We start from the raw sequence: 12,165 nt of genomic DNA, 5'->3' as shown, positions 1-12,165 counted from the left end.
GGCCTGGCTGTTGAGACCGAGGTCCTGAAGGAGAAGGGTCTCTCTCCAGAGGTTGTTCATACCTTGATCAACGCGAGGAAGTCTTCCTCGGGAAAGGTTTATTACCGTACTTGGAAGGCCTATTTTGCCTGGTGTGAGTCCAGGGGGTTTTCACCCCGCACGTACTCGGTTTCCCGTGTGCTGTCTTTCCTTCAGACGGGTGTCGATCAGCGTTTGGCGCTGGCTACGATAAAGGGTCAGGTGTCTGCGCTGGCCGTTCTGTTTCAACGTCCCGTGGCTTCCAACTCCTTGGTTGGCACTTTTATTCAGGGTGTGCGGCATCTGGTTCCTCCTAGGAGGGATCCTTTGCCCCCTTGGGACTTGAATCTAGTCCTGTCTGTGTTACAACGTGCTCCTTTTGAACAGATCAGGGAGATATCGTTGTCTATGTTGTCCAAAAAGGTCGCCTTTTTGGTGGCGATCACTTCGGCTCGCAGAGTGTCGGAACTGGCGGCTTTGTCCTGCAAGTCTCCGTACCTGGTTGTTCATTTGGATAAGGTGGTCTTGCGACCTAATCCTTCTTTTCTGCCGAAACGAGTTTCGGAATTCCATCTTAACGAGGATATTGTTTTGCCTTCGTTGTGCACGAAGCCTAAACATCCAAAGGAGGTGAGACTACATTCTCTGGATGTTGTTCGGGCGATTAGGGTTTACCTTAAATCGACTGAGTCTTTTCGAAAGACGGACTCCTTGTTTGTTCTTCCAGAGGGTCCTCGGAAGGGCATGGCGGCTTCCGCCTCTACCATTGCCAAATGGATCAGGCAGACCATTGAACAGGCCTATGCCTTGCAGGGGAAGGTTCCCCCTGTGCCTGTGAAGGCGCACTCTACTAGATCTCTGAGTACGTCTTGGGCCTGTCGTCATGGGGCTTCTGTAGCCCAGGTGTGTAAGGCGGCGACTTGGTCGACCGTACACACTTTCACAAAATTCTACAAAGTAGATGTTCAGGCATCGGCGGATGCTTCCTTTGGCCGCAAGGTTCTTAGTGCGGCTGTTCCCTAGGGTCCCTTGTTGGGGACTCCTGGCTGTTGGGATAAGTTTTGTATCCCCTGGTTTTTTTGTCTTTTCCTGGGTTGTTGCTCCTGTTGAGCACTTATTTTTGCTGTTGCCCAGCTGGTTTCCTTCCTTTGGTAAGGTTCCTTTCTTTGATGTGGAGACTACGTTGCCTTTCGGCGCGGATGCGTTTCCCACCCCTCATGTTTGCACTGCTTTGGGACGTCCCCATATGTGACGAATATGAAGAGGCGGCGACTGTCGGAGGACGTAAGAGAAAACGGAATTTTTGTAAAATCTTACCTGTAAAATTCCTTTCTCTGAGTCCTCCGACAGTCGCCGCCCCCGCCCCTCTTTTGGGGTTTGACTGTATACTCTACTGCTATTCCACTAAAACTGAGATATGGTTGCAGGAAGTAGGAGGGTATTGACTGAGGGGACCACCCCTTGAGGGTGGGATATGTTAAAGCTTTATTGTTAACATATTCTGTTGCCTAGCTACTCCTTCGGAGCAAAGTCTAATACCCCATATGTGACGAATATGAAGAGGCGGCGACTGTCGGAGGACTCAGAGAAAGGAATTTTACAGGTAAGATTTTACAAAAATTCCGTTTTTTTAAAAATTTTTGGCCAATTTGTTTTCTGCTACCTATGTTTGGTAAAAAAAATCGCAATAAGCGTATTTTGATTGGTTTGCGCAAAAGTTATTGCGTTTACTAACAAAGGGAAAGATTTCTGTCATTTTTGGTGTTTTTTTTTTTTTAACGCGTAATGGCGGCGATCTGCGATTTTTTTTTTTTTTTTTTGGGACTGCGACATTGCGGCGGACAGATCGGACCCTTGACTAACATTTTTGACACTTTTGGGGGTACCAGTGACATTACTGCAGTAATCAGTGCTATATATATGCACTGTTACTGTAAAAATGACACTGGCAGGGAAGGGGTTAATTTTATTGGAGAGGGAGGGGTTAATGTATGCCTGGTGCTTACGGACGTGTAGGGGGGGAGGTGACTGAGTGAGTCATGGACAGATCGGATGTCCAGCTATGCTGAACAGTCCGATCTGTCACTCCCTGTCACTATGGAGATCCGCCCGCTGTGTTTACACACAGCGGGCGGATCTCCAGACTCGATTCCCGACGATCGGGTAAGAGCAGCGGCGATCGCCGCTGCTCCTCCCCTGGCCCGACTCCCGCTGTGAATGAAAACAGCGGGAGCGAGCCTCCGGCGGCGCGCAAGCGCCGCCCAGAAGGGGGAGTGCCTGACGACGTAGTACTACGTCGTCAGACGATAACGAGCCACTTTGCCGCAGTAATGTGAGCGGTCTTAAAGTGGTTAAAATGTCCACATCTAAGCCATAGCCCTAATAGTTTTTACACTGACCGTTTGTTTCAAGCTCACGCCGTCCATTGACATTCATTGAAACTGCACTCAAACCATCTCAAATTTCAAGGCCGTTTTCTAACCCATGACTGTGCCTTCAGTTTTAATGTTTTATAGACATACTATACTAGCCGGTGTCTTGTGATTCCTACAGTATAAGTCTCAAAGCTGTGAGATTTAGAGCTTTTACACTAGTCGTATGAAGATGGGCACCTCCAACTTTGGTAAGTTGCCCCATAAGAATGAATGGCGGAATGTTCAAAACTAGACCGTTTCCAACTGCCAAAACTTCTTAACTGCTGTTACTTTCACACACACCCACACTTCCCACACACCACACAAACTGCTGCCACTCCCACACACGCAGTTACTCCACCCACTCCAGCTGGAGACTACCGGTGGCGGCAAGAACACGTCACACAATTTCTCCTGGAAATTGTACGTTTTCTAGTTGTTATATTATCATCATGAATTGTTAATGTATATTTATGGTTTGTACTGTATGCACAATTCAGCACTTTATATCCACTTGTTATCTAGAGCAGTGCTGATACCCACATTCACTTTTAACAATTGAATGACAAATGCGCAGTTATGCAACGCTGTACCAAAATGAAACTTTTTTTTCCCCACACAAATAGAGCTTTCTTTTGGTGGTATTAAGTCCCTGCTGGGTTTTTGATTTCTTTGTCACTAAATTTAGTAAATGAGTGATTTCTCTGTGCGCTGATGTGGCACTTATGGGCGGCACTGACTGGTTTCACTGATGGGCACAACTGGGGCTGCACTGATGATCAGTGCCCTCATTACCTGTACAGGTTTCCCCTGCGAGGAAATGCAGCTAATCCTCTCCCTTCTCACACTCTGTCAATATCAGATGAGGAGAGTCAATAAACGGCACTTCCGTGTTTACATGTGATTGGATCTTTACTGAGATCGACCATGTTGCGATTGCCGTGGTGCGTGCCCCTGCGGGCACACAAGAGCAGCAACACCGGGGGGGGGGTGTCCTATCAGGTCGTCGCAGAACGAGAGGGGATCCCACCTGCTGTCATTTTACTATACTGCAGGCAGGAGGTGGTTAAGGAACAACTGATAATTTATTACTTAATTGATATGAAAGGATTGTTCTAGTGAATATAATACTTCAGTCACAGTAAGTGTTTATGCACTGTCACTTGATACCAGCGTTTGTTAGTATCAATTACATTAGATGATTTTATTACAAGTTACTTTTGATGATTACATAATAAGGTATGGCCTTCACTTTGAAAGGGACACTATACTATGTCCCATAGACTAAACCATGCTATGTGGATTGAACTTTGCCATATTGCCACTTTTTATGGGCTACCTATGATTGCATTTGTGGACTTTATTACAAGTAACTTCTGACTAGCTAAATTACAATAAGACATGACCTTTGCTTTACGGGGGAACCATATATTGTGTCCCATGGATTAAACTGAGTTTTAGATGGAATTATGTACTATGTCTCCTCCTGCTCTGTGAATTTGTAACACCGCAAACTCTGCTTTTTGGGGTTTCAAAGTAGCTTTTTGCTACCTGGAGAATATCTACTGTTGTAGGTATACACCTTGTGGTTTTCAGGTTTGTTTCATTTTTATATTTTATTTATTTTTTTATTTTTTGGTTTATAGGTCGGTTTCACTTTTAGAGCACCAGCTTTAAAGAACTCTTCACCGCATGAAAATACAAAATCCATGCTGAGCAGTCCTGGTAAGTATTTTCTATTTAAATGTCTGTTTTTGTTTTTTATACTGGCGGGCATATAACTGGTTTTTAGTTCTCAGTGGTTGTTGGGCTAAGAACATTTTCGGGAAATACAGGTAATACCGGTTTATCTTGCCAGAGACGCAGTGTTCTTGCAAATTTTTTTGTTTTATTTTTTTTCATAAATATTTGTTCGTGGGACTGGTGTGTCCCTAGGTGGTGGACCTCTTCTACTTATTTGTTTTTCTTCACTACTTTGAAATTTATGTTAATATCCAACTGCTTATTATGCAATAGTTTCTGGATTGGTTTCCCTGATTTATATCTTGGGAACTTGTACCCAGATCCCACATCAGCACTATAATATTTGCCCCAGGCATCGGATCCTGCTTTCAGCGTTGAACTTGGCAGGTTGGACAACAAGTGTAGTTAGCTGCAGGATGCTATACAAGTCCAGGGCATTGGTCCATTCCTATGACACCCTAACCTTAAGATCCCTTTGGGGACATGCCCTTGTGTAGGGTAAAGTTTAGTCCCCTTAAGAAACCTGCAGCGTGGATAAGGTAAGACAGAATTTCCCTGTAATTGTGACCATGTCCTATTTTACATGCTTGGTGATTTTTCACTTAGTATGTTATCCTGCTTTGTAAATGTCCTACTACATTGGCACAAGGCAGCGATTACTTTTTTGAATATTGCAGATTTTTCACACACAACATTGCTGCTTGGATGGTGACAGTTCCAGACTTCTTCATGCTGACACACTTTAACGGCCATTTCCGCCAAGAACACCAGAAGCTTGCCTGCTCTTTACTACCTGCTTTTCAAGGACACAGCCACAAGACCATGGTCAGCACCTGGGTTATTGTGATTCCCTTCCCAGGCAAGCACATCCATTTCATGACTACCCTGCAGGGAATTTATCACAACTAAGATTTCTATGGGAAATTCTCTTCCCTTCTGGAGCCTTCAGTCTCCAGGACCCAAAAGCTTCCTTCTGTGCCTCTACAACCTGAAAATATTCAGGAGTAGCACTCCGATTGTCCTAACCTCTTTAAGGAAGCAATTGAGGAAGGTGTAGTGGACGCAGAAAAGGATCCTGCAGGCGAATGTTCGCCATTTGTGTTTTGACACAAGCCAAGGCTTCGTGCCATATGCTTTCTACAGTAAGCGGTCTTGATGCAGTTCATACTAGCCTTTTTCTAACAGCACCAGAATCCAATCAGCTACTGTGGTCACTAAACTGGTGAAATCTAAAAGACCTTTCCTCTGCGCACACAAGTTACCTGTGCATTGCATAAGGTTTGACTAAATCCCGATAAGTTTATTTATTCTTACAAAACTTCTTATACCATGGAAAAGAGAATTTACGAAAAAATGGTCTCTTCTGCTAGTAGATGCTGTCCCATCTGTTCTGAGCAAGCATCTCACTGTTTGTTGAAGATGTTTCCTCTAAGATTCCAGTTGACAGGCACTTTTAAACAGTATTAAAGGCAACCTTTGCTCTCGCTGGTTCTGCTTTACAGCTTGCCATTGGACCCATTTCCATTTGTTCTTTAGTTCACTGGACAAATGAATATATAACAATCGTGTGTGAGGACCCGATTATTTTGGAACAATTGCAGACCATGCCTTCAGCGCAGCAGTTTTGTGTTGATACCTTGGAGAATGTAATTCACGTGCAAAATCTTCTGGTTAAACGCTTTGTCTGCTGAGCCTGCTTGTAAAAGGTGTTTTTTAAACATGTATTTTGATGGTGAATCCCTCGATTCATTTATCAAGGAAGTTACTTGGGGGGGGGGGGGGGAACCTATACCCCACACCCCACAAAAAATGCTTAAGCCTACTGCTACTATGGCTACTACCACTGACTACTGCCTATTTTCATTGAAAGGGATTATTTGGCTTCCCTGGCATTCTTGTCTCCTCATCTCCCCCCACTCTCCTCATCTCCCCCCACTCTCCTCATCTCCCCCCACTCTCTCTCATCTCCCCCCACTCTCTCTCATCTCCCCCCACTCTCTCTCATCTCCCCCCACTCTCTCTCATCTCCCCCCACTCTCTCTCATCTCCCCCCACTCTCTCTCATCTCCCCCCACTCTCTCTCATCTCCCCCCACTCTCATCTCCCCCCACTCTCTCTCATCTCCCCCCACTCTCTCTCATCTCCCCCCACTCTCTCTCATCTCCCCCCACTCTCTCTCATCTCCCCCCACTCTCTCTCATCTCCCCCCACTCTCTCTCATCTTCCCCCACTCTCTCTCATCTTCCCCCACTCTCTCTCATCTCCCCCCACTCTCTCTCATCTCCCCCCACTCTCTCTCTCTCTCATCCCCCCCCTCTCTCTCTCTCATCCCCCCCCTCTCTCTCTCTCATCCCCCCTCTCTCTCTCTCATCCCCCCCCTCTCTCTCTCATCCCCCCCCTCTCTCTCTCTCTCTCATCCCCCCCCCCTCTCTCTCTCTCTCATCCCCCCCTCTCTCTCTCTCTCATCCCCCCCCTCTCTCTCTCTCTCTCTCATCCCCCCCCCCTCTCTCTCTCTCTCATCCCCCCCTCTCTCTCTCTCTCTCTCTCTCTCTCATCCCCCCCTCTCTCTCTCTCTCTCTCTCTCTCATCCCCCTCTCTCTCTCTCTCTCTCATCCCCCCCTCTCTCTCTCTCTCTCATCCCCCTCTCTCTCTCTCTCTCATCCCCCCCTCTCTCTCTCTCTCTCTCATCCCCCCCTCTCTCTCTCTCTCTCTCATCCCCCCCCTCTCTCTCTCTCTCTCATCCCCCCCTCTCTCTCTCTCTCTCTCATCCCCCCCTCTCTCTCTCTCATCCCCCCCTCTCTCTCATCCCCCCCCTCTCTCTCTCATCCCCCCCCTCTCTCTCTCATCCCCCCCCTCTCTCTCATCCCCCCCCTGTCAGCGGAGATACATGCCTGTCAGGGAAGTGAAGCGCTCACATAGTTACAGCTAATAGCGGCCGCTCCCCCCGACCGGTGTCAGGTCAGTTCTGTTCTCATTTACACATAGTCGCGCTGAGCTGACAGGGATAATTCACATAGATCTATAGCGGCCGCTCGCCCCGCGCCCCCCCCGCCTGGTATGTCCATTCATAATGCACAGATCGTAGTAGGGACGTCATTAACCACTTAAGCCCCGGAGGATTTGGCTGCTAAAGGACCAGACCCCTTTTTTCAACTTGGCACTTCGTGATTTAACTGATAATTGCGCGGTCATGCAATGCTGTACCTAAACGAAATTTACGTCCTTTTTTTCCCACAAACAGAGCTTTTTTTTGGTGGTATTTGATCACCTCTGCGCTTTTTATTTTTTGCGATATTAATAAAAAAAGAGCGAAAATTTTGCAAAAAAATGACATTTTCAACTTTGTCTTTTAAAAAATATCCAATATACTCAATTTATGTCATTTTTTTTGGCCAAAATATATTTAGCTACATGTCTTTGACAAAAAAAAATCAATGAGCGTATTTTTATTGGTTTGCGCAAAAGTTATAGCGTCTACAAACTATGGTGTAAATACTGAAATTTACGAAGCTTTAATTTCTGACTGCCTATCTCATTTCATGAAGTGCTAAAATGGCGGGGCAGTACAAACCCCCCCAAACTACCACTTTTTGGAAAATAGACATCCTAAGGAATGTTCTGAGAGGCATGTTGAGCTCATTGAATATTTTATTTTTTTGTCACAGGTGTTTGAAAAATGACTAAAAAATTTTTTTTTTTTTTTTTTTACACAAAGTTGTCATTGAAATGATATATTGCTCACACATGCCATGGGTATATGTGTAATTACACCCCAAAATATATTCTGCTGCTTCTCCTGAGTACAGGGATACCACATATGTGAGACTTTTTGGGAGCGTAGCTGTGTACGGGAGCCCGAAAACAAATCACCACCATCAGAATTTCAAAGGGTGTACATTTTTCATTGCATTTTCTCACTACCTATAACGGTTTAGGAGGCCCTGAAATGTCAAGATTCCACAAAACCCCCCCAAATGACCCCATTTTGGAAAGTAGACACCCCAAGCTGTTTGCTGAGAGGCATGGTGAGTCCATGGAATATTTTATATTTTGCCACAAGTTTCGGGAAAATTACAATTTTTTTTTTTTAATTTTTTTTTTTTTTTTTACACAACGTTGTCACTGAAAGATAAATTTCTCACACATGACATGGGTATATGTGGAATGACACCCCAAAATACATTCTGCCGCTTCTCCTGAGTATGGGGATGCCCCATGTGTGAGACTTTTTGGGAGCCTAGCTGTGTACAGGACCGCGAAAACCAATCAACACTCTCAGGTTTTCTAATGGCGTAAATTGTTCATGTCACCTCTGCACTACCTTTCACAGTTTTGGAGGCCCTAAAATTCTAAGATAGCACAAAACCCCCCCAAATGACCCCATTTTGGAAAGTAGACACCCCAAGCTATTTGCTGAGAGGCATGGTGAGTCCATGGAATATTTTATATTTTGCCACAAGTTCCGGGAAATATATATATATATATTTTTTTTTTTTTACACAAAGTTGTCAGTAAATGATATATTGCTCACACATGCCATGGGTATATGTGAAATGACACCGCAAAATACATTCTGCTGCTTCTCCTGAGTACAGGGATACCCCATGTGTGAGACTTTTCTCTATCGCTCATTGACAGACGTAGTCTTCTTGATTCTCAAGAGCTGGGTTATGTTGTCTCCGCAGGAGTAGGACTAGGCAGAATGACAAAAACGTTCTGGCTCCACCCTAGGGGGCAGTCCCTGAGGGTATATCCTCCCTCTCTCTGCTACAGGGAATCAGTTTTTTTCTGTCTAGTCAGGAGTAAGGACCTAAGTTCCTTGCTGGGATCTTTTGGTCCTGGCAAGACTTTTTTTCTTTAAGAAAAAGACATTTTTTAGGTAGTTTTCTCCAGTGTTTTTTTCCTGTGAGATCTTCAAGCAAAAATGCCGGACTGGGCGACACTTGTGGTCACCCCAGCCGGCCTACGAGCGCGTGCAGACCAGGCATTGCGCTTGGTCGGCCGCGACATATTCAAGTAAGTATGCGGGGCCGGGCGACGGGCTGGATGTGAGATCCAGTGGTCACCCCGGTCTCTGCCTAAAAGCGCGTGCAGACCAGTGCGCTGAGTCGGCCGCGACGGAGTCCCAGTAAAGGGACTGACTTTGCGAGTTAAAAGCTCGCTTGGACGCCAGGACCAGAGAGTCGAGGCGTCCACAAACCCCCACCTCGGTGGAGAGGGTATTATGAAGAGAGGGTGCCTGTCGGTTCGGTATGGTGAGTAAAACGTTCCCTTTTTTCCTCATTTATGAGGCAGTATATATTATGGGCCCCTCCATATATGGTCAGTATATATCTGACACTTACAAGTCCCCCTTGTAATACAGCATGTGTTTGTGGGAAGTGGACTTGGTTCAAGAGCTAACACTCTACCCAGCAGACTGTAACATTACAGCAAACATAGGAGGTATAATCCTACCTTATGTGCAGTATATCTCTGTAGATCCATATGTCACCTCTCAGCAGAGTGCAGGTGGATGTGCTGGGAAGACGATATCGGCGGTCCGCCGCCATTTTGCCGTAGACCGAATGCATGTATGTCCTCAGGTCACGCCGGCCGCCATGTTTTTGGAGTCTTATGTCTCCTCTATGGGGGCGGCCATGTTTTGTGAGCCCAGCTTCCTCGTGGAGGGCTGGGAACGCCGGAAGGCGTACACGGGGCGGAGCCACGCCTTCTGCCCGGGAAAAAGCAAACAGCTCCTTCCAGTCTGTGTAAGACAGACGCTGGCTGCAGTTTGTTGGAAACTGCACTGCATCGGTTGGTGAGCCTTGGGGGTCCCTCTCTCTCTCTCTGGGATCGAGAAGCAGGTACTCTGAGGGGCGCTATTGCGCTAGGGGGAGACACACAAAAAAAAAAAAAAAAGAGTTTTTTTGTTTATTGCTGGCAAAAGTGTCCTGTATTAACATGGACCCTGCCACTCATGTATCTCCTCCGGATCCCCTCGAGGGGTCTGCGGGATCCTCCAGCACCCCATTGACAATTGAATCTTTGTCAGCCATTATGGAAACTTTTGTGTCCCGGGTGGAAGTGGCTTGTCAGGGACAGGGCGCAAGAAAGCGACCCCCGCCTAACCCCTTATTATCTGAAACCTCGGATTCAGACTCTGAGCCTATTTCTGCAGTTGCAGGTACTTCATCTGGTATTGGTGTCTCGGGTCCTGTCTCTTCAGACAGTGAGGAGGATGTTTCGGCATCAGCCATAGCCCGAGAGGAAGCGTTGGTAAACGCACTCATTGTATCTGTTCAAGAGACTTTAAGGTTACAGGGTATTCCATCAGAAATAGCTGAAACTGAGATCCCTTTTGGGACTAAAAAGCGCATCAAAGTGGCAAAGGTTTTTCCATTGCCCAAATGTTTTGGCAATCCAATCGATGAAGAATGGCGTCTGCCAAAACGCACTTTTAATATTTCCAAACGCATTGACAGGCGTTATCCGTTTGAGGAAACCCTTATTAAGAAATGGACAGAACCACCTGTGGTGGATTCACCAATTGCTAGATTGAATAAAGCCACGGTTATTCCTTTAGAAGACGCTCCGTCTTTTAAAGATCCAGTGGATCGCAAGATAGAAGCTATGTCTCGCACCATGTTTTCCTTGATTGGATCAGCTTTCAGGCCAATAATTGCTATTGGTCTGGTTTCGCAGGCTGTAACTGAATGGACCAAGTGGTTACGCCGGGACTTAGAAGAAGTCCCTCAGGCGGTATCAGATTTGTTGGAACAAATGATACAGGGGTTACAGTTTGTATGTGATGCGGCGTTAGACGCCACTCCATTAATGGCGCGAGCATCAGTCTCAGCAGTGGTTCTCAGGCGTACACTGTGGCTAAAAGGTTGGTTAGCCGACCAAGGTTCCAAAAAAGCATTGGCTAATATCCCCTTTTCAGGAGAACGTCTATTTGGAGCCAACTTAGATGAGATCATTAAGGATCTCACCGGTGGAAAAAGCACCTTTTTACCGCAAAATTTTAAAGGTAGAGGAACTCGTCAAAGACGAGGGCCTTCTTTTTCTGCTCACAAGAGGTTTTTTCGTCCAGCGGGTGAAAAAACTAAGTCCTCCAAGGTTCCTACAGGAGGCGTCAGGGGTCGTTGGTCGGGCAAGCAAAAGCCCGCCCCTTCCAGACCTGAAGATAAACCATCCAAAGCCTGAAGGTGCGCCCCCACCCATAACTGGGGTGGGGGGACGTCTTCGCCGGTTCCCGGATCCATGGCTTTCCAGAATCCCGGACAAATGGGTTTGCGAAGTCATACAGTCAGGGTACAAGATCGAGTTTCGATCTCTCCCACCGGCGCGATTCTTCCCTTCCAATATCCGACTATCTCCGGATCGTCTAGAAGATCTGCGGAGAGCAGTCACAGATCTACTACAACAAGGAGTGGTAGTCCACGTTCCTTGGACAGAACGGTTTCAAGGGTTTTATTCAAACCTGTTTACAATACCCAGGAAAGAGGGCAAAGTGCGTCCAATTCTGGACTTAAGAGCACTCAATTCTTTCGTCAACATAAGAAGATTCAGAATGGAGTCCATTCGCACGGTAGCAGCCTTCCTGCATCCAGGGGATGTCCTAGCGTCCATAGACATCAAGGACGCCTATCTTCACATTCCCATTTTCGCAGGACATCAGCGTTTTCTACGCTTTTCCGTAGAGGAGAACCACTATCAGTTTGTGGCGTTACCTTTCGGTCTCGCCACGGCTCCGCGGGTCTTCACAAAAGTGTTGGCCCCAATGTTGGCACTTCTGCGCCAAAGAGGTATATCGATTCTAGGTTACCTAGACGATCTTCTGCTTCATGCAGAGTCTCCTCAGACCTTGCTACAAAACATAGAAATTACTATGATTTCTTTACAGGAATTCGGGTGGCTGGTGAACCAGCAAAAGTCTTTTCTGGTTCCCACCCAGAGGCTCGAATATCTGGGTCTAATTCTAGACACAGTCAGGACAAGAGTTTTT

The 12,165-nt window shown here is 46.4% G+C and overlaps 1 protein-coding gene across 1 annotated transcript in view; it reads left to right on the top strand.

The window, feature by feature from the left end:
• The window catches only part of NUP153 (nucleoporin 153), a gene marked incomplete at its 3' end in the record, with an annotated part of 225,693 nt that overhangs the window by 129,756 nt on the left and 83,772 nt on the right, over nt 1-12,165 (top strand). The window contains exon 15 of the mRNA XM_082258966.1: nt 4,079-4,157. Coding sequence (XP_082115092.1) covers nt 4,079-4,157 — 79 coding nt within the window. The remainder of the gene's footprint in view (nt 1-4,078; nt 4,158-12,165) is intronic.

This window comes from Pelophylax lessonae (genome assembly GCF_965119305.1).
Source record: "Pelophylax lessonae genome assembly, chromosome: 5".
Classification (NCBI taxonomy): domain Eukaryota; kingdom Metazoa; phylum Chordata; class Amphibia; order Anura; family Ranidae; genus Pelophylax; species Pelophylax lessonae.
The sequence above is the reverse complement of the archived record's forward strand: the minus strand, read 5'-3'. Positions and strand labels throughout refer to the sequence as shown.